At 30.5% G+C, this 23,365-nt stretch overlaps 1 protein-coding gene across 1 annotated transcript in view; it reads right to left on the minus strand.

The window, feature by feature from the left end:
* Positions 1–12,261: 12,261 nt before the first annotated feature.
* The window catches only part of LOC143046139 (aconitate hydratase, mitochondrial-like), a 31,028-nt gene continuing 19,924 nt past the window's right edge, over positions 12,262–23,365 (minus strand). Inside the window, exons 11-20 of the mRNA XM_076219149.1 lie at positions 22,904–22,995; positions 22,402–22,507; positions 21,766–21,923; positions 18,226–18,484; positions 17,734–17,939; positions 16,969–17,066; positions 14,782–14,875; positions 14,399–14,531; positions 13,957–14,078; positions 12,262–13,046 (exon numbers count right to left, since the gene is read on the minus strand). Coding sequence (XP_076075264.1) covers positions 12,912–13,046; positions 13,957–14,078; positions 14,399–14,531; positions 14,782–14,875; positions 16,969–17,066; positions 17,734–17,939; positions 18,226–18,484; positions 21,766–21,923; positions 22,402–22,507; positions 22,904–22,995 — 1,403 coding nt within the window. The 3' untranslated portion in view covers positions 12,262–12,911. The remainder of the gene's footprint in view (positions 13,047–13,956; positions 14,079–14,398; positions 14,532–14,781; positions 14,876–16,968; positions 17,067–17,733; positions 17,940–18,225; positions 18,485–21,765; positions 21,924–22,401; positions 22,508–22,903; positions 22,996–23,365) is intronic.

Genomic DNA, 23,365 nt, shown 5'->3' on the forward strand with positions numbered 1-23,365 from the left:
TAATCAAATGTACAAAACCTCAAGATAAGCTAGACAATTGTAATCCAATGTACAAAACCTCAAGATAAGCTGGACAATTGTAATCCAATGGACAAAACCTCAAGATCAGCTAGACAATTGTAATCCAATGTACAAAACCTGAAGATAAGCTAGACAATTGTAATCCAATATACAAAACCTCAAGATAAGCTAGACAATTGTAATCCAATGTACAAAACCTCAAGATAAGCTAGACAATTGTAATCAAATGAACAAAATCTTCTCAAGATGTTGGACAATTGAAATCAAATGTAATTCTTTGAAATATTTTTGATTGTTATACCTCCCTATTTTAAAGATTAGTATGTACTTATCATTTCGTAAACCTATACCAAACCAATGGAACTAAAAGTTCAATTACATACTGTCATTCGGTTTTTGGCTGTTGACTGCTCTATAGTCGGGTTGTTGTCGCTTTGACACATTCCCCATTTCCTTTCTCCTTTTAATACATATGTTGGAGGATCTCAATGTTCATGACTTCAAGTCTAAACCTCCTGATTACACCTGTGCTAGTTCCACATTTTTATATACACTGACTAGCCACATTATTACAAGTGACCTAAACATGGTCAATAACTTTTCTCTTCGAAATGTGTTATACAAATGCCAAAAATATTGTGAGCCCAAATTCATCAATTGAAACAAAACTTCAAATTATGCCGGGCATTTGGCAGGCAGGCAATGGACCAAACTCTAGAAAGAAGATGTAGATATTCTTTCGTAAGGATTAGCTGTAAGGTCGTTGATTTGAATCATAATAAAAAAAATAATGGGTCTATGAATACACATGCTTCATCAATCTTTAAAGACCCATGCAAATGTTGCAAATCACCTATCCTACCTCCATGACAAATATGTTATTGTCCCCACAGATAAAGCCACACATAACTTCGTTTGTGTATGTTAATCACATTATATGAACTGCTTGATAAATGAATTAGGTATTCACAATTCACCTGGAAATTCGACATTTACCCCCACGAAACTTACCAAGGAGGAAATCCGGAATAATCAAGTCTGTTCCTCCCTTACTGTATTGGATACCTAAATTATATAAGTGTTCTACGAACAAAGTTATGTTGCTGAGTCTTCCAAGTGAACCACACACCTCTTTCTATTAACATTAATTTTATCATCAAGATATCATAAAGAAGACGTGAATCAGACATGAATATTAAAAAAATCAAAGATCTATTTGAGCACATGCAATCTAAGACTTTCATCCTGCAATAGTATTAAAACATTTGACTTTTCTAATTTTTACACAGATACTCACCCATTCCAAACTGAAAGTCGAATTAAAGTTGGCCCTTCTTTGTTGTATAAAAAGAATGGCCAACGTAGATACAAGAATCATACATGTATCTTGTCTTAGTATGTGAGGGATAAACCGTACTTTGATTAAATCACTCTGAATCAAACAAAAAAATCTCTGAAGATGACATTACCAAGATTCTTGATGTCTTGATTGACAACATATTTGTTACGTTGGGGATTTTTTCTTCACCAAACAATCGGTATTCCTATTGGAGTCAAATATACTTCGCTTCTTGCAGACTGGTACTTTTATTTATATTAGGCTGACTTCCTTAAGGAGCTTCGTAAAAAGAATGAAAGAAGCAAGCATTATCTTACTTTTTAGTTTTGCATTATTGGATGCATTTAACAGTCACCAAATTTTAAACATAAAGTGAGAGAACATCATATATAAAGCTAAATGTGAAGTTAAAAGGATACTGCTTACTTCAGTCTTTTCTTTATTCCTAAGAAGTTCATCAGAGCTGTATGAAATAAATCTCATGTGAATGAAGGAACGATCCGGCATGAAGAGATAGTTCTCGTGAGAATGCCGATTGTTTGTTAAAAAAAACTACCATCTAAACGTAACAAAAATGTTGTCAATTAAGAAATCAGGCATATTGAAAATGTCGGTTTCCGAGAATTTTTGTTTGAATCGGAATTAATTTTACAAAGTAGGATTTATCCCTCATGAAGAAACGATACTTGTAAGTACAATGGCAATTCTTTTTTTATGAAACAAAGCAGGACGATCTCTTTCAATTTGTCTTTGGGGCTGGAATGAGAAATATTTTTGTAAAGTGTAGAAAATTCAGATGTGTTAATACTTTTGTACGACTGTTGTTACTGAATTGTGCCCGGCATGCTTTTCATGTTACATAGAGGTAGAGGGTACTTTAAAGTATAAATAAATATAGAAAAAATATTAAAAGAATGAGAGAATACTTTCTAATACATTTACTGATAACTATATATATATCTATGTAATTTGTTACATCTATAAGCTGCGAACTTTATACAACAAGATCAGATTGATTTTGTATTTTCCTTTGTTTGTTAAATTTACAGTTCACATATTTTTATATGTTTTAATTTCAAAATGGATTAAAGGCAATTGGTTTAACATCTCATACAATCATAAAATCATGAATTTAGTTATTAAGTTTATCTGGCCTTCAAACTATTTTGATTCGAGTGTCACTAAGGAGTATGATGTAGACGGACTTGCTTGCCTGTCGTTACAAATTATAAACCTAGTATCTGATGGTTTGTATTACATACAATTTTGTTCGAAAGTCTTGAAGTACATTATAAATGATTTGAAAACCTTATAAAACTATCTTGAAAGGAATGATGAAAGTATAAAAGTAACAAAAATTCCCAACTCCGAGGAAAATTCCCTAATCCAATTGCAAAAAACCTCATAACACATTAAACGAATAGATAACAACTGTCGTATACCTTAATTGGTACAGGCAGTTTCTTCTATAGAAAATGGTGAATTGAGCATGAAGCAGCCCTCTTTTAATTATAAGATCCTCTTTCATATTTGTAGCGTGGAATCATATTTTATTTTCATTATTGTTGGCAGAACTAGTGTATGGATGGTTCTTTTACAGTCATATCTCCTGCTGTTCTTGGTGGACAACACATATGGGTACAGATGCGCATTAGTTTTTCCATAGGCCGTAATGGTAACGTTTTCTTCTGTTGCTCAGTCCATATCGTTAACTTGGATATGTGTGATGGCTCGTTTCGAAGCTGAGACATTTTGACATATGTGGTTAAATTTTCGGGGTACGAAGTGAGATTACTTTTTCCGTAAATTAGCAAACCCCGAGTATCCTTTTGTGATGCGGCTCCTCATGGTAAATAATCCCATTTTTAACACAAAAAGTTCTTTGAAAATTTAATACTTTGAACACATTTAATAGCTCCATAGATTTTACACATTTATTCTGTGTTCCCCTACTTTCTAAATTAACTCAAATGGTTAAGCTCAGTCACTTGTTTATCATAGAAAAGTGTCAAATATCACTACACAGAGAATTTTTGTTTACACGTGACTTTTGAGTTCCTCATTTCAAGGCGCATTAGGGATCTTGTCCCATATATGCGACATGATATTATTGATTGTATTTGATCGTTTCAAATTAATTTTTCACAAAAAGTGCAAAGCAAAATCCTTTTAAACAATACACGAATGATTGAGAAAAAAAACAAAACTAGCAATTTGTGAAAAAAAATATTCGATCAGATCCAAGAATAGCTTGAATTTGAAATTTTATTTGTCCAGATAAATGGGGAACTTTATGTTAAGGATGCAATGCCCTATGATGTTGTTCCATAATGAATATATACTCATTAGACCTTTGATTAAAGTTGAAGCTAATCAAATGACATAATTTATCTAAATAACTCGAGGTTGATTTATCAGTAATTAAAAGTTTATTGACATATTTGTTATAACTTATTTATGCATATCATGCAATTGATATAGATGCAGTCCTGATTGTATATTGAATAATTGTCTATTTATTTCTGATTAACTAATACTTTTTTGTTTTAAATGCCTGAGACCGAAAATAATTTGTTACCTTATTATTTACATTATTATTTAAAAATTATTATAATTAATGTGTATTAAAAACAATTTACACATATGGCATATTACAAACATTAAGCCATGGCTCCGTGTTGAAGACCGTACTTTGATCTATAAAGGTTTACTTTCACAAATGGTGACGAGAGTTGTCTCATTGGCACTCACACCACATCTTATATCTAATAACAGTATGTACAAATAACAATAAATTAAGTCAGAAATGTTATGTTTTCAAAATATCTTTGCAATGAACTGTTTCTTTATTTAAAAGAAAAAATGTTATATTTTCCTACGTTTTGTGTTTCACCAGACAATAATTCTATTAACCTAAATGTTGATGGCCTAGACCAGTAATATTTCTTGGTATATTTTTACGCAAATACGTTTATCTGGTACATTGTTGGAGAAATGAAACTTGTCTTATATAACTCTTGAATCACAACAAAATTGAATTTCTTCATATGTTATACATGAAGTAACACCATAACGTCCAGTTTTGATATAAAAAGGGTTATGTGAAGACAAACGAACCCTAGTTGTACATTCTAAATGTTATACAATCTCTTTTTTGTTGATAAATTTCTATTTACAATTTCTCTTTATCTTTTTCAGAAGTAGGTAGAAAATTGTTCATTAAGTGCCAAAACTCCTTTAAAGAACTACTGACGACTTCGACAAATTAAACTTATTCAAGTTAGTAAGGAAATAATAGGTAATGACTTTATTTAAAGAGGCTGATACAATTAGCATTCACTAATCTACCTTGCCCCTCACTAAGAACAAACAGTACAAATATTACAAAGCTTACAATTTGAACATATTATGTAGATGCAATATTCATTCTCACTATACATTGTCTGTAGAACAAGAGAAAATTACATTAATATATGTATATATACATGAAGTATAAATCATTAAAATACATGAGTGAGTTGTTGTAAATTATTTACAGTCAAGAAATTTATACATTTTTGTTCAAAAGTGTCCATGTTTTACAACATTTTATTTCATTATTTAAAAGTATTGAGGAGCTATATGCAAAAGATTGCTTCATTGTAGTAATCAGGTGCAATTTTTGTATCTTCCTGATCGTATTTGCTATTGAAGTGCCTATGAGACTTTTTTCAGTTTTAAAGATTTTTTTCAATTTCAATATTTCTGCCCATGTAAGATTTTCTCTACACATATCGGTTTTCATGATAATAGACAAAATTTGCAATTTACCCGTATGTTCTATTTCTAGCTATGTAGCAAAGTGGGGTCATCTGATACATTTTTATCCAGGTTTTACGGAGGGTAGAGCGCTCACAAACAAGTTTTACCCGGCATCATTCGTTATGTGCCTGTTCCAATCCAGAAGCCTGTAGTTCAGAGGTTGTCATTGGTTCATGTCTGTGCTCTTAGTTTTTCGTAAATTGTTTTGTTATGAATTTTGCCTTTAGTTTTCTCAACTGAATTGTTCATCATTTTTTTTATGTCGTGACCTTTAACAGCCGACTATACAGTATACGGTTTTCTAATTGTTAAAGGTCGTATGGGTGCTTTCAACTACTTTTGAACTTTCAATTGGTGGATTGTTGTTCCAATTGCAATCATACAAGATCTTCTTTTTATATACCTAAATGATGATGGCGGCAAAGTTTGGTCTATAGTAGTTTTAAAGGGGATTTTTGTAAACGAACGAAGGAAAACAAATGCCCAGTAAGCAAAAGGATATCCTTAGATTTGATACATGCATGCATGATTGTAGAAAAAATATATTATTTATCAAAATTTTGTCAAGTAAATAAACATGTTGATACAGATAAGGAAGAGCAATAAAATATAACACTTGTGATACAAAATAAAGTCCTTAGTAATTAGACATACTTTTCCTATGAACTTATTTGCCACGAGTATATTAAAAAGTATGCACAAAACAACTGATAAAAAGTTCTATCTTTTTTTATTCATCAGAGTTAGATATATATCATTAAACAAACTAGATATTGCCTGGAGTTTTATACACACAAGAGCTGTCTACTTAATGATTAGTTGCTGGTTTAGTTTTATTATGCCAACTTACAATCTTGATTTTCAAATGAGTAAGTATTCTTGTTGAAGGTAAATCAAGGAAAGCAATGCAGATGCACAAAGTTTCTTATGATTTATTTTTTATTTTATAAATTAATTTTGTCTTTGTTTTCTGAAATGCTCTCAAGTATCAGAAGAAAATGATTAATTCGTTAACAATAATTTCAACATAAACAAATATATAGATTAAAGTTATTTGTTAAAATTTTATATCCATGACAGTTTACATATTGTACCAAGAGCATATTGATTTTGTAATACCATTTGCTAACTGTTTTAAGATTTGTTCGTTATATGCAACAAAATTAGCATCCCTTGATGTTCATCTGGTATAGTTTTCCCCCACCTAGACATCCTATATATAATACTTCCCTTGTACTGGCTAAACATCTTGGATATTTTAAACCTATGTTCTTGGTGTTATAGGTTGTAAGTAGGTGACCATTGTTGTCCAGTATATGTAGTGTATGATTGATATCGTCAGCCACAATAACATTGTCGACTGGTGTGACAACTACTGACATTGGATGGAACTTGTTGTGACTATTGACAAGCGGATGTCCTGTGTAATCATTGATAATATCGTCTTTACCTAACACGAACACTTTTGGATTATTAGTTCTCTGTATAACAAATATATGACCATTAATTGTACTAGTGATAGACAAAATATTTCCATCAAAATAAGGTTTACGGCTCATATCATTTTCATACCTTTTCAGAAGGTTACCATCTGTATCCATAACAACAACAAATTTCCGTCCACCTGCTATAACCCTGTTAGTTTTGGTTACATGCACACTCATGAGAGCGGTTCCTGCGCAGAAGTTTGAATCGGTGAGTCTATTGGATCTTGGCCTGATCTTCATTAGTCTAGGTTTCCCTGTAGCCAGTAGGATGTCGTTGTCAGGAGTAACTGCTATATCCCATACAAGCATGTTAAAACTGGATTTGATATTCAGTTTACCTTCGTCAATTCGTACATGCTGTAGTGCTGCATGTGTGGTTAAGGGATTAAGGCCTTCCTTGTACATTCCATTTCCAATCCATTTTGAACCATTCAAGGATACTGCTAGCAATTCAATGTCGTCAAGGTTTGTCTGGTATTCTTTTATGTTTATAAGTTGAACATTAGTTGGAAAACTGTATACTCCAGCTTTTAGCTGACCAGACATAGACATCATTTCTTTGTCTTGATGGTCCACTTCCTTACCGTGTAGGCCAACATCATTGACTTGTTGGCCCATATCCCTATCTTCTTGTCCCAATTCCTTTATGTCTATCATTCTTTTATCTGTTTCAGTTTTGGAATTAGAAGATTTTTTACTTTGACATTTAAAACACATTAACCTTTGCATTTTACTGTAGGGTCCACTTCAATTAACTGACATTGAATGGGACATTGTCTTTGTAATCTGCATATTAACATAATATTATTTTTAATCTTTTTTTCAACTATAAATCAGTTATTACCATCAATTTATATGATATATGATAATTGGGTGTTAACTTATCAATTGATAGTTTATCATATGAATAGAACTAAAATTAGGGTTGTAGTCATCGTGACAGGGACCCGATAATATAGTCAAATCAAACATACATATAGTGAGTTTCATCTCATTATTTTGTTTGTATTTACAGCAAGGGGGAATAAAAGGAAAGTATACATAAGATAAAAAGAAAAAAAAAATTCAAAAAAAAAAAAAATTTAAAAAAAAATAATAAGAACAAATTCATATCTGTATTAACAAACGCAACAGTAGTATACCACTGTTCAAAAGTCGTAAATCGAGAAAAAACAAATCCGGATTAAAAAATAAAATCGAGGGAAACACATCAATTATAAGAGGGAAATAATGGAACAACAGAAACACTGGGAAAAAACAACCAAACGCAAACATACTAAGAAACGGACATTTTGATAATAACTATAACTTTGTTAGAATTAACAGTTTACAATACTTGTACTGTAAATGTTTCAATCAAAATTACATGATTATTTTACCCAAAAAACAAAATTGCGAATCTTATTTAGGTTCAGCGTTTTGTATAAATGTCAAAATCTTCCATTGTATAGTGTCTATGTTTTCTCCTTTGAATCCAGAATCACCTATCTTTCCAAACTATAATCATTTGTATACTGATGCACATCTATATGTGAATGAGATAATTGTAAATTATTCTAACATGTTCTATTTTCTTTTAAATAAACCTTAAACGGATATTAATAGATACTTTAACTTACCTAGAAAGTTTTTATAACATGTAAAAAAAACTTAACTCCTTCAATAAAACTAGTCTTGAACAGGGAATGGTATTAGTTCAGATCAAGTTACTACATGTATTTTAGTACTTTTTCAGATATAATTCAATACCAATATATACATTAGTCATAATTACAACACAATTTCTTATTTAAAAAAAATGGTAAAAAAAATGTTCAACTATATCTGGATATATGAATGATTGTAATATGTCTGGCAGATATCTTCTGACCTTGTCCTCATTTCCTGCTTCATTGGTCGATGTTAAAAATAAATTGTGTTTAGGTTTGTTTTTCAACCACCATAAGTAAAAGTTTAAACTATATTTGATTTAATGCATGATTGTAAGGTGTGCATGTCTGTCTGTCAGGATTTATTTGACCTTTTTGTGTAAAACCATACAGATTTAGTTCAACCCACTATATTTTTTTCTTCTGTGTGTTACATTTTAATGATGTGTCGTAGTTCTTCTCTTGTATTTGATGCGTTTCCCTCAGTTTTTGTTTGCAACCCGGATTTGGTTTTTTCTCAATCGATTTATGAATTTCGAACAGCGGTATACTACTGTTGCCTTTATTTATATATAAAATCAATGATCAGTAAAGCAGACGAGACATTTCAGCGTGTGCGTTCTTAAATAAATAAACTTAGTGTATATGTCAAAGAGAAATTTAACAAATAAACATTAAAAAAAAGCCCTCAAGACTTAATTTCGAAATTTCATCTTTAAAATTTTTCATATGATATTCTCAGAAACTATTTATCTTTATAGTGAGGAATACTCTTTATCGTTTTAGTGTAATTTTTTTTTGCACTCAGTGACCTTTGACCTTGGGTGCAAATTGAAGTTCACACGAACTTAAGATTATTGGTGTAGGTCCAAGGTCTCTACGACTTCCGGTTCTCAAAATACAATTTTTTAAAAATATGTGTATATATTTTTCAATGGAAATAACTCCTTATAAAGGTAAACAACAAATGATTGTGTATGTTTATTAACATTGCCATCTGTTCTTGTATATGTTGCTGTTTTCAAATCCATTCTATCTCTAACATTTTTTGAGAAAAATGCAAATAAAAGAAATTGCTTTAAGGGGATATAACTCTCATAGGGAATGATGAAATCCTATGCAGCCTCATATGAAAAAACATCATAATGAGATCTACCTATTGTCCAAAAAAAGTCATGATATCTTTAAAAACAACGAAGGGGGGCATCAATAAAAGGGAGATAACTTCTAAAGGAGATGATGAAATCTTACAAAAGTTCATCTGGAAAAACTTCATGATGGGGTCTATCGATGGTTTAAATTTGGTATTGATAACTCCAATAGAAGCGATAGGAGGGCGTGCCAAAAAAATGCTGGAAGTGTTTGATCTTTGGATTTTGCCATTTGATAAGGGATTTTCTGTTTTGAATTGTCTTTGGAGTACGATTTTTTTTATTTTACTTTTATCCTATCAATTAAAGTAAATAACTATCGTAAAGTGTTAAAAATTAGAAGATATGGTATGATTGCCAATGAGATAACTCCTCCCAAATAAAGTGGATGTAAGCAACTAAAGTATGTATGTATGCATGCCTTCATAAAAAGTAGTTTAATGTCCGTGTTGCTAAAAACTTTCATAATGTGACTAACAATTGATATTTTACAATAACAGTATCAAAATAACAAAGAGACCAAACGTTGTAATGTTTTTTATTTTATTTTATAAAGTAAGCTTTTTTACCAGTATTGTTATATCTATACTGTTAAACGAGAAGACCTCATTTTGTGTGTCGCTTCTCTTCCTCCAACAATAAATTAATCATCATACCTCTTTGTCCTATAGGTACCGTACATAGTCACATTTGTCATCCATTCTTATGACTATTCAGTTTGGGTTATTTTGGGAGAAAAACGAAAATAAAGGCGTCCGGATATTGATTCCGTATTCAAACCGACTTTTAAGTAAGATAAGTCCATTATTTCAGTAGGTCATATTCGTGAACAGGATTGTAGTTGACATAAGGAACAAAACGGTATTCAATATCATATGTGAAACGTAACTTCGTTAAGGAAAAACTGAGAAAATGGTCCACATAGAACAAGTTGGGTTACCCACAACACCCTGGTGAAATTAAGTCGATAGTCATTACTATACAACTTTCGTCACTGACATTTTATCAGAACGACATACTTGTTATCATATGGAATAACTTATCTACACATATCAAATAGTCCTGTATTCAACAGGTAATGATGTTATCATCATTTTTAAAACCCATCATTTTACCTTAATTGACAGGGCCAACTAAATCCCAAAATGTATCTCCTCCGTTCTATAGCAGCAAATTGCCTGTCATCTATTGACACCATTCATTTAATATATTTTTGAATATGCTTCATTACATGCCAATGTTGGCCTTGACCATGTTGACAGATTCCTATGGAGGAAGTTATAAAAGAAACCAGATAAAATCTGCTTTTTCAAACCTCTGGAAAATAATTGTCTCATTGGCAATAATAACATGTCTCCTTATTTTTATATAGGTGTACTTTGGAATAACAATGTTCCTAAAAGCAAATTATATTTCACCTTGAAGTCCAGACGTGTTGTTTTCTGTCAACAATTTGTTAAAGTTTAAGGTGAAGCCTTGATGCTAAGCCAATGATATTTAGTATGCAATAGTACAAGAAAGAAAGGTTAATCTACACACAAATTCAGACGAAATTCATGGTAGGGTATACTAAACCTTTAATTTACAAGAATAAGGAACAAACCTTTATAAAGGATGCTAAATTTAAAGCTGGCTTGCTTCAAAACATTCATTTTTAATGGTATGTTGCACAATAATAAAGGCTCAAGACTGATACCCAATGGATGTTATCTGTCGAAAAGATTTTCAATGAACCCCAAACATATATGTCTTCAGTTAAATATAGTTAGAAAAAGACAGTTTCACAGACCTTATTGTTAATTGTTATCTAAGGTACCAGGTTTATAATTTTATACGCCAGACTCATGTTTCTTCTACATAAGACTCATCAGTGACACTCATATAAAAAAGTTAGAAAGCCAATCATGTATAAAGTTAAGTGGAAGAACATTGAGGACCCAAAATTCTAACAAAAAGTTGTGCCAAATACACCTCATGTAATATATGCCTGGGATAAAAAAAAATCCTAAATATTTCAAATAATTTATACTCTTGCAAACAGTAAATTTATAAAAATGTCCATATAATTGATATTCATGTCAACACGAATATTTGGACTACTGGGCTTGTGATACATTCTTGGACGTAACATCCACCATCAGTGGCATCGACCCAGTGGGGTAAATAGTTATCAAAGATACCAGGCTTATAATTTAATATGCTAGACGAGCACAAATTATTATTGCTGAAAACTGGATGTTGTACTTCAAATCTCAAGAATGATTACATTTAAAAAGCATACCAATGAAAACAGATAGATTGTAAAATGTATCAACAATAACAAGTCAGATAAATCATAAAGATGGTTACCTGGACAACGTACCTGGTCACTTTGTCCACAAAATCAACAAAACAATGGTATAAAAACATAATCATGTTTTATTACAGAATTAAGTCCAGTTATATACAAAACTATCAGTAATCTGCTCAAATCAACATGTATACACACTCATGTGACTTACATTCTATATATCTGATAATATACAGAACAAATGTGCCTTTACTTTAAAGGTGGGGTTTAATATGGAGGGTCAAGCATTTCATTACACAGCAAAATATTATAAATAATGTAAATAAAACCTACAGTTTTACTCTAGGCATCAATGTTATATCAGTCTCTATGACTGGTCAGTTTTCTATCTAGATTTATCTGTTAAACAGTGATTCAATTTCCAAATTTTGTTAATGAATAAAAAGCCTAAAAAACTAGGGTTCTGAAGCATAGATTCAAATAGTGGACAATGGAAAAGTGAAAATAAAACAATGGAACAAAATCCAATTAATTGACTGAATTTGTTATAAGTATATTACAACAGCACAATGAGGTATAATAATTCAACAACAAAAATGACAAAACTTGGAACTATCACATGTAAATGCTAACTTTAAATCAAGTACTTCAACTTGACATAGCCTGCTATATCTCAACTAGCCATAGGTTCACTTCATTCTTATTCATACATGGCAAAACTACCCTGGCTTCAGTTACAGCCATCATTATGGGTTTTTTTTCCATATTAACTTCTAAGAATTATAATAGTTTACAGTTGTTCTTTTCTTTATCTTAACTAGTAGTCCTCTTCAAACTTAAAAACAACATCGTTATAAGCAATTGGATTTGAAATAAATAATATTGTCCTCCCTAAATATTCATAAAAATTTCTAGACTTAACAAAACTATATATGGTTATCATTGTTTCAAATCAAAAACCCTATTTTAATATTTTAACCGTTTAAACCCTCAAGTGAAGAGGAATAAGATCGAAAATAAATTATGGCTACTGGCAATACTGCAATCTATGAATTTTATAAAACAAATGCCATCTGTTTTCATGATAAATGAGGTTCATATCTAGAATATCTGATGTGTAAAATGACTTGTAAATTAAAAATCTAATAAATAAAGATCTATCACAACAACTGTTTATTTGTTGACTTCCTTCATTCTGTTAAGTGCACTGCCAGCCTTAAACCAGGTTATTTGTCCTGCATTAAATGTATGATTCAGTTGTATAGTGTCTTTAGATCCATCTGAATGTTTTATTTCACATGTCACTGGCTGTAAAAAAAGAAGCAATAGAACTACATCAGAAATGCAATAACATCTAATATATGATCAATTCAATATTATTCTATCAAGTTATGAAAATAAATATCATTAAGAAAAGTTCTTTTTTATAGTTGTGCAATAATTACAACGATATCTATTTGTTCACCATTTGTTTACCATTGATAACAGCCTCCAATATTGCGAGTGTAGAATGACTTGATTCATTGATGTATACTCTATAAACAATATCGGACAATAGATAGTACAAATTCTGTAATTACATAATATGACGAAACTGTAAAAAACAAATTGTCAAAATCAATTTATTTAGATATTAATATTGTATAACTAATCATATATAATAGATATAATTTTTACTGTATAACCTCCCTGGTTAAACAGTAACTAATTTACAGGGATACCTGACTGAATGCTGTGAGTCGAGTAAGTTGTAAACAGCAGAGAAATGTGCAATAAAAGATTTATTTTATAAAAAAAATTTCAAAAAATATTATACTATGGAAGTGTGTATAGACAAAATTAGTTGAAACACTGCCACAAGTTAGTGTGCCTGTCTCAAAAATCCCACCATTGTAACAAGTGTTTCTTTATGCTATATTTATATCAAGTTCAAATCAGATCCCTTAAAGACTTTAGTAGAATGGCAGCTAAGTAGACCTTGTAAACTGATGTGAGTGATTCACACTTGTTGGACACAGTATGATGACCTCTATATGTAGACATAATGTGTTTGATATTGATGTCTCATACATACAAACCAATATATATATATATCATTGCTGGTGATCCAATGGATAAATCTGTTGTAGAGTTGTCACTGACTCAGACGTACTTAATTATAATATATATATATAATATATCCTTTAGTTGATGTTTTTACCTATGATACAATACGTACCTTTCCAGGAGCCATACTACTAAGACCTAATAATGATATTTTATCTGTAGGCTGAATTTTATCATAATCTGATGGATTTGCAAATGTTAATGGTAACATTCCCTGCTTCTTCAAATTTGTTTCTGGAAAAAAAAGCATTTTAAATGGATAATTTTGCTGCACAACAGTGTTATAACGTGATACCATTGTTTATATAACTAATTATTTTAAAGATGGTTTAACTGAGTACTTTAAAGAGATAAAATCTAAGACACTTGACCTCAGTTTCCTGTAGTAATTATGAACATACACTAGGGTATGACAGACTGGCTTATTACTTGCTTTTTTTCCCTTAAACATTCTTTATATTATCAAATACCTCTCCTTTTTATTAATTTGCATATAAAGACCTTTTTCTCGGTTTTCCTACTCATTCTAAATCATTCAATTTTTAAATACTGACCATGAATTCTGGCAAAACTTTTGACAATGACAGCCCGTCCACCTAAATGTCTTGGTTCTAATGCTGCATGTTCTCGACTGCTACCCTCACCATAGTTCTCATCACCAACAACAACCCAAGGTAAATTCTGAGCCTGTAAATAATATTAAATTAAAATCATACATAAAAATCTGGAAATATTCTGAATCTGTGAATTAACCCAAATTACATCACAAATAACAGCCATGGCGTATTCCAATTTGTGGAAAGATTATAGAGTTGAAGTAACTATACCTCATGATCTTATATTTCAAAGGAAATCATAAAACAAATTCAATGGTTTCTTTTTAAAATCCTTTTTTTTTATCTATACTAAAGTTAATTTTCAGATGGTAATGTTTTACCTTATAGTATCTACCGGTGGCTGGAACAGCTCCGTATTCTTCTGTTAACAGATTTTTTACTTTGTTAATTTCACCATTTTCTGAATTTGTTGCTCTGTAACACAAAAGATGTTTTACAAAAATATATATGTGTAGGGAATTGTGTATTAACTTTGTTTTTGCAATACATTATAGTATCCTGCTCTGGATCCTGTTCTTTTACATTAAGCTTATAAACAATAATTGAATACTTTTGTTGTATAATTTTACCATTCAAGTTTAATATTTATTATGTACATATACATATTGTTTTAGTTGATTATCGTCTCTCATAAATCTGTACAGATTGGCTTATGTATACAAAATGTATCTTTTATAAATGTATTGTGTAATTTTATACATAAGGTGAGACATAAATAAACAAGTGAAACTGCGAGCTACTGCTCACTGATGATACCCCCGCCGCAAGTGGATAATATTAATAGTGTAAAAATATGCAAGTGTTCGGTAAACAGGAAGTTGTCGAGTGATGAATCTGAAAACGCATCACACGGTATAGCTGACTTATAAAAATCCTGAAACCAAATTTCAGAAATCCTTGTATTGTAGTTCCTGAGAAAAATATGACGAATATTTTTAACTTGGTTATCATGTGTAAAATCATACAAGTGTTCGGTAAACAGGAAGTTGTCGAGTGATGAATCTGAAAATGCATCACACGGTATAGCTGACTTATATAAATCCTGAAACCAAATTTCAGAAATCCTTGTATTGTAGTTCCTGAGAAAAATGTGACGAAAATTTTCATCTTGGCTATCATGTGTAAAATCATACAAGTGTTCGGTAAACAGGAAGTTGTCGAGTGATGAATCTGAAAACGCATCACACGGTATAGCTGACTTATATAAATCCTGAAACCAAATTTCAGAAATCCTTGTATTGTAGTTCCTGAGAAAAATGTGACGAAAATTTTCAACTTGGCTGTCATGTGTAAAATCAGACAAGTGTTTGGTAAACAGGAAGTTGTCAAGTGATGAATCTGAAAACGCATCACACAGTATGGCTGACATATATAAATGTTGATACCAAATTACAGAAAGAGTGGATGTGTAGTTCCTGAGAAAAATGTGACGAAAGTTTCATGGGACGGACTGACTGACGGACTGATGGACGGACGGACGGACGGACTGACAGACAGAGGTAAAACAGTATACCCCCCCTTTTTTAAAGCGGGGGTATAATAAATATTGAATTAAATTGAATTGCAATGATATGGGATATACAAACAGAATATATATTTCATCATTAACAGACATCAGGAGCATTGGTCCCTTTTTCATGTGTAACAAATACTTTCAATGGAATTTAATAAATTGTTTCAGCTATTCCTCTTTTAAACAGACAGATATTGCTAGTTTTACTTTTGAAGGTTGGTAACTCCTTTAAACAGACAGATATTGCCAGTTTTACTTTTGAAGGTTGGTACCTCCTTTAAACAGACAAATATTGCTAGTTTTACTTTTGAAGGTTGGTACCTCCTTTAAACAGACAAATATTGCTAGTTTTACTTTTGAAGGTTAGTACCTCCTTTAAACAGACAAATATTGCTAGTTTTACTTTTGAAGGTTAGTACCTCCTTTAAACAGACAAATATTGCTAGTTTTACTTTTGAAGGTTAGTACCTCCTTTAAACAGACAAATATTGCCAGTTTTACTTTTGAAGGTTAGTACCTCCTTTAAACAGACAAATATTGCTAGTTTTACTTTTGAAGGTTAGTACCTCCTTTAAACAGACAAATATTGCTAGTTTTACTTTTGAAGGTTAGTACCTCCTTTAAACAGACAAATATTGCTAGTTTTACTTTTGAAGGTTAGTACCTCCTTTAAACAGACAAATATTGCTAGTTTTACTTTTGAAGGTTGGTAGTTCTCTCTGGTTACTCAACATCAACAACAAACATATTTTCCTTTCTTGAACTACTATTATTAATGTTTTCTTACACTGGGAACAGTTGTCATTTGCTTCTTACCCTGATTTTTCATCTTATTTAAATGTGGTCTGTATTTAAGCCATTTATATATAATCCCAGTATTACACTTTTATAGATCTTTCAGTGAGTTTAAATGAAGTCTGTGTGCCATCAATTTTTGGTGAAATAATACAAACATTGGTATTAGAAAGATGTATTCAGGTCTTTAATTACTTACCCGATCATAAAGTTATTGGAGATGTTATCTAAATGACCTCTGTATTTAAGCCATTGTCCTGCAGCACTTATATGGTCAGTTGTACATTTTCCTTTTACCTTAGAAACAAACATGGAATCATTAAAAAAGTAACACTATATTTTTCTGTGTACAATTTCATACAAAGGTCTTGATAAAATTGTGAGATTATCTGAGTATCAGGTATACAGGTAGCAGTCTTGATGTATTTCTACAGGTTTTCATATGATAATTGAAGCACCAGTCTGACAATTACCTTATTACAAAAGAAGAGAAAATATTAATTTCAATTGTATAAATTGCCATGCACACATGTTATCTATAAATTTTTCTTTGACTTATTTTTGAATTCATCAATAATTGTATAACTACACTTTGTTTTTTTTTTTAATCATAACAACCCTGCATACTGGGGTATCCACTTAAGGGATTATATTGTACTGAAGATTTGTTAGGTGTTGGTTCACTGTTGTTTGTTATCTATAATTTAAGTAGCAAATTTTACTTGAATGACACAAAAATAATAGAATATTGACATGAAGCAAGAATACCTATATGGAAAAAATAGATATAAGAAGATGTTATATGAGTGCCAAGGAGACGACTCTCCATCCAAGTCACAATTTATAAAAGTAAATCATTATAGGTCAAAGTACAGTCTTCAACACAGAGCCCTGGCTCACACAGACAAGCAAGCTATAAAGGGACCCAAAAATTACTAGTGTAAAACAATTCAAACGGAAATACCTTTATTAGAATTAGAGCATCTGTGATGTCTTTACCATCCCATTTAGTAAAGGGAGTGAGTAGTTGTAACCTCTGACTCTGTTCATCAACGTTAACTTTCAATGCTGAGCCATCTGATGGTGGTGGTTGGAAGGTATCTTCTCCAGGATCAAATCCATTGGCTGGTAATTCATCTCCATAAGGTGTTTCAAATTTGAATTTAGAACCTGAAACATGTAAAGTAATCTTTGAATTTCAAGTTTAACCTGATTAATACGGTTTACCAATGAGGAAATTAATATTTTTCTGAATAAATTTCTAGATTTTATGTAAATATCTTAATGCAAAAGGCCATTTCAATTATAATTATTGCCAAATAGTTTCAGATATGACTCTATCCTGTTAATAATACTGTAAAGAATATAGGTAATAATATTGAATGTTGTAGGCAAATTAAAACATGGTAAATGCAGGAGATAACTAATTTCAAGACAGTTGCCATTGATTACTAACCATCAGCAGCTGTTAATGAATCAGTCTCCGGATTAAATCCTAAATCTCCAGCAATAGCTAAAGCTGTGACAAGTTCTGGTGAGGCAACAAAGGCATGAGTGGCAGGGTTAGCATCATTACGACCAGTAAAGTTACGATTATATGATGTTACAATGGTATTCTTCTCTCCTTTCTTTACATCTTTTCTGTCCCACTGACCAATACATGGACCACAAGCATTGGCTAATACAACACCACCAATTTCTCTTAGAACTTTGGCCTGAAATCAAATAACAATATACAATTATGGCTTGTAGAAAATGAGAATATCCAAAATTGTCAACACGAAAAGGTTATTTCACATTAGAAATGTTTAGAATATATGTAAGGTATAATAATAACAAATTTATAGGATAATCTTCCAGTGCCATATCAATTTATTCCTACAACATCTAACTGTTTTATGATAGATTGAGGGTCTTCCACCATCTTGGATCGAATTATAGAAGACAATAATTAGTCTAGATTTTTAAACAAATGTGCTAATTTTGTAAGACTTCTCATTTAAATGAAGAAAATAATGTGATTTATCCTATTTTTATGAATGTTTTTATAAGTACAGAAAATTTAATGTTTGATTCAAGTTGTTTTCAAGTTAATAGCCAAATAAAGTGATATAAGTCAGATAAGGGCTATTTCAAAAAAAATGATGCCTTTCCTTTAAACCTTTGTCAGTCTCTTGTATGATACTATATCTGTAATGTTTTTAGGTCAGATAATGTATTATGATTAGTTGGTCCTAACTACCAAAGATAATAGCAGTATGTGCTGTGTTTTAAAAATATTGTCCAAAATTGTACCTCAAAATGTCAGGAGTGTAACGCTTTTAGTGTGACATTTAGAAGAAAGCATGTGCATTCATTGATGATATAGAATAAATAAGGGCAGATACAATACCAAACAATATCTTTCATCCAACTATTATATCTTGACTATGATTTCTTGTTCAATTCTTCCATATATTTACATTTTTATGAGCCTCATAAGGTAAGTCAAATAAGTTTGTTTAAAAAAAAAAATGTTAGTAAAAGTCAATATGCTGCCAGAAAATGACTTTGTAGGTGAAATAACATGTTTCTGTACATCTTGCACGGTTTGCTTTTTTTGTTTAGTATCATAGCTTGGCACAGGTGCATCCAGTTGACCCTGAAGTTCTAATACTGGAATATTATGGTTACAATAAGAGGACTACCCAGGTCTGTCAGGAGTGTAACAACTGGGTTAAGATGTATTTTATTTTAATAGAAACAATGTTGTTATAGTTGTTGTTTTTTCTTGAATTTCAGTGAACATTACCTGTTACAGTTTATCAGTAATAAACATGCCATTATTATGGCCTTCATTGCTTTTGTATGCTCAATACTTCAATGTCAGGAGTGTAACACAAAAAATGCCTTATTTCAATCTTATTAGCAAAGGTAAGTTATTGGAAGAAAAACAAGCTGACAATTATTATAAAATGACATTACTACACCTCAGCTTAACACAGAATACAAGTCTACATCATTACTTTTGAAATTTTTGAACTAAAATTGCAATTGAACTAGCTTGTTTAAATGTGTTACAGTCCTGACATACAAGTATTGTGCATAAACAAGCAATAAAGGCCATAATAATGGCATGTTTGTTACTGAAAATATGCAACAGATGGTGTTCACACTCAAATTCAAGAAAAGAAAACCAATAATAACAACATTGTTTCTATAAAAAATAACATGAATGTTACACTTAAACATTTTAAAGCGTTACACTCCTGACATTTTTTGGTACATTTTTGGACAATTTTTAATATACAGAGCACATACTGCTACCATCTTTGGTAGTACGAACAAACTTATCATAATACATTATCTGACATAAAAACAGCATATATATAGTATCAAACAAGAGACTGAACAAGGTTTAAAGGAAAGCCATCTTTTTTTTAAATAGACTATTAGCAAAATTTGTAAATATGTAAGAAGTATATAATTTTTTTAACCTGTTCTTAATTTGCACTAAAATAATATGTGAAATATAAAGACTCTACATGATTTCAGGTCAGTTTCAGGTTAAAATATGGTAGCAATAAATTATGGTGTTACACTCCTGACAAGTTTCTGATGTAGCTTATCTATAACAAAATTCAACATGATTCTTTATTAAAATAATTGTAACATCTTTACAATGTAATGAGAAAGCCGATCTGTCTTGTAAAAGTGATTTTTCTGCACACTATTCACCAAAGATTCTTAAAAATTAAAGTGTAATTCTCATTAAACATGTTAAAAGCTTGCTCTTTGCTCAGATATTAAAAAAATATGTAATCAAATATCTAATAGATTTATTTATTTGTGAGATTGTAAATTTAAAATAGATATCATTACTGATTTTCTAAACATTCCATTAAAAAACAGTTTTACAGTTACTGAAAAAATATGTCAGGAGTGTAACAAAAGGATAAAAAACACATGTTTGTATTTTTTAAATGAAGAAAACTTAGAATTGACTGAAGCAATTGTTCTGAAATTTTCAGAGGATGTAATTAGATCATATATGTTTGCTTCCTTATAATTTTTATATAAAATGAAAGCTTTTGCAAAGAGATATACAAACTTTTGAAATAAGATATTAAAGAATACACTAAAAATTGGTGAAATTTACATATTTAAAAAAAAAACTGTTTATAAGTAAAAAAAAAAATTGCAGGAAAATCATTTAGTACCTTTATTGCAACAAACAAAAAAATTACATTGATATTTATATTCTTATTTATGTTTGTATGTTGATATTATTATTTTGTTGTTTCCTTTGAAAAGTGGATGAATTCTTATGAGTAAAATGTTGTTAAAATTTTTGTTTTTATTATTTTGCATTAACCCTTGGTAGTTTTGTAAACTTGAATGTCTCTGGATTAAAGAAAAATGATAGAAAAAAGATTAGCAATGACTTAATTTTTTACCATGTTTGTCACACTTTGGCATCATTTTTTTTGAAATAGCCCATAATAGAATTAATTATTAGAAAGTACAGAAAAACATTGTTGTTTTGTTCTGAATCAATAAAAAAAGTTTCCTAATCCAAATTTTTGATTTTGATTTTCTGAAAACTCAACATAAGAATAATTTCTGACTTTACTTCAGAAGGTCATTGTTTGAGTTTTCTTTCTAATCATATTTTTCAATGTATAATCTTTCACAATTTGACAATTTTGCACACCTTGTAGCTTGACAACACTATGACTAACACTTTTAAGTATATCTTTGGAAATAGCATGATGAAAAGTACAACTTCTATCATTTTCAATTTAGACATCCCTCCTTGAAGCAGCTCAGATTGTCAAAGATGCACTAGTAGATAAACAAAATCCTAAATTAAAGCTGTTATCCTAATGCTAGCAAGTTAATAGATTACGATGGCTTGCTTGCTTTGTTTGTATTAATGCTTGCTCAAGAATTGTGATTTAAGATTGACATCTGCAAACAATAAAAGTAGGCAGAGTTTTATATACGTTTTATATACCTGCCCATCCCTTTCAATGGTAGCTCTAATTTGTTCTGAACCAGGAGTTACTGTGAATGCTGCTTTAGATTTAATACCCTTGTTCACAGCCTGTCTGGCAATACTAGCTGACCTACTCATGTCTTCATAACTGCTGTTTGTGCAGCTACCAATCAAACCTGAAACCAAACAAATTCTTCTATGAATAGTTGACTTATCCTGGAATGTTGATTTTAATTATAACATGAACAAAATTGCATACCATGGCACAACTTTCACTAGGCATTTCTAAAATGAAAGATCATTAACATTTGTGATTTATCTTTGTAGAAAATGATTAAGTTTTTAAGTTTGGAAAAATGAGAAAAATACCTAGAACAATTCTATTATAGTAGGTATGCATTATCTTCCTTGTTTTTTTAATGAGACATCCAAAAAAATATTCAATAGCATTCTTGCTCAAATAAACATTAGTGTTTTTGGAAATAATAAGTCACTTTTATAGTGCATGGCTATTACCTTGCAAATCAAACAACAGTGCATATTTTTCTTATAAATATCTCTGAAATTTTTTTTTTCAAGTTTTATTTTACCTTTATTCTGATGATTTGATAAGGATACAGTCTCAACAAGTGAATTATATGAGTAATGACTTACCAACTCTGATGTCCAATGGCCAGTCCTTCTCTTTAGCTATTTGACCAAGCTTTGAAATAGGATTAGCTAAATCTGGAGTAAATGGTCCATTAACATGAGGTTCCAACTGTCAAATATAAATGATTCATGAAATACTCAAAATATCAAGACATCAAAGTAAAGTATTTTCCATAATTTAAGTTAAGAAACCGAAATCACTAAAGTAAACTCTATTAATCATAATGCAATTGTATTTTACATTTAAAAAACTAAAAATATAAGATCATAGAATATCTTTATTACTTTTACACATATGGTCATATTAGTTAGTTTAGTGAAATTTATAAAGATTCAAACTAGATAAAGGTGGGTTGATTCAGGCCAAATTAAGTATCTTTTAAATATTAATTTACTAATCACAAGATGAATAACACATATATAATTTCAGCTGTTTGAAACTGGTTTTTTTTTCTGTGTCAATGTAAAACAATATAAAGCACTTATAATAATACACAGTATTTACCTCACTGAGATTTATCTCAATCAACTCGTCATATTTACAGTCAGGATCAGCTGATAATAACCCTTTATAATTATTAGCTAGATCAGCTATAGCTGTAATGAGAAATGTGTATTTAAATTAGAATTTTGAATTGTAATCATCGGTTATTAAAGTCATAAACTCTAACCTAGGTAGAATCATAAATGATGTAATTAGCACTTAATTTTAAACAATTGTTCTTAAAATTCAGTTTTACCTGTATATAAGGTTTTTAAACTTGAGCACCACACCACACTGTAAATATCTGTAAATATTTCAAACCATATATCCCCAAGTGGGAGTGCTCCGATATATAACGGAGGAAACTATCTGAACAGAAGAAACAGAAACAGAATCATAGCTTCAAGTTAGTCAATACAATCAATAATTAATCATTTTTTTTGGTGAAAACAATAGAATGGATATGACACAAAAGCACCCATC

This window comes from Mytilus galloprovincialis, chromosome 9 (assembly GCF_965363235.1).
Source record: "Mytilus galloprovincialis chromosome 9, xbMytGall1.hap1.1, whole genome shotgun sequence".
NCBI lineage: Eukaryota > Metazoa > Mollusca > Bivalvia > Mytilida > Mytilidae > Mytilus > Mytilus galloprovincialis.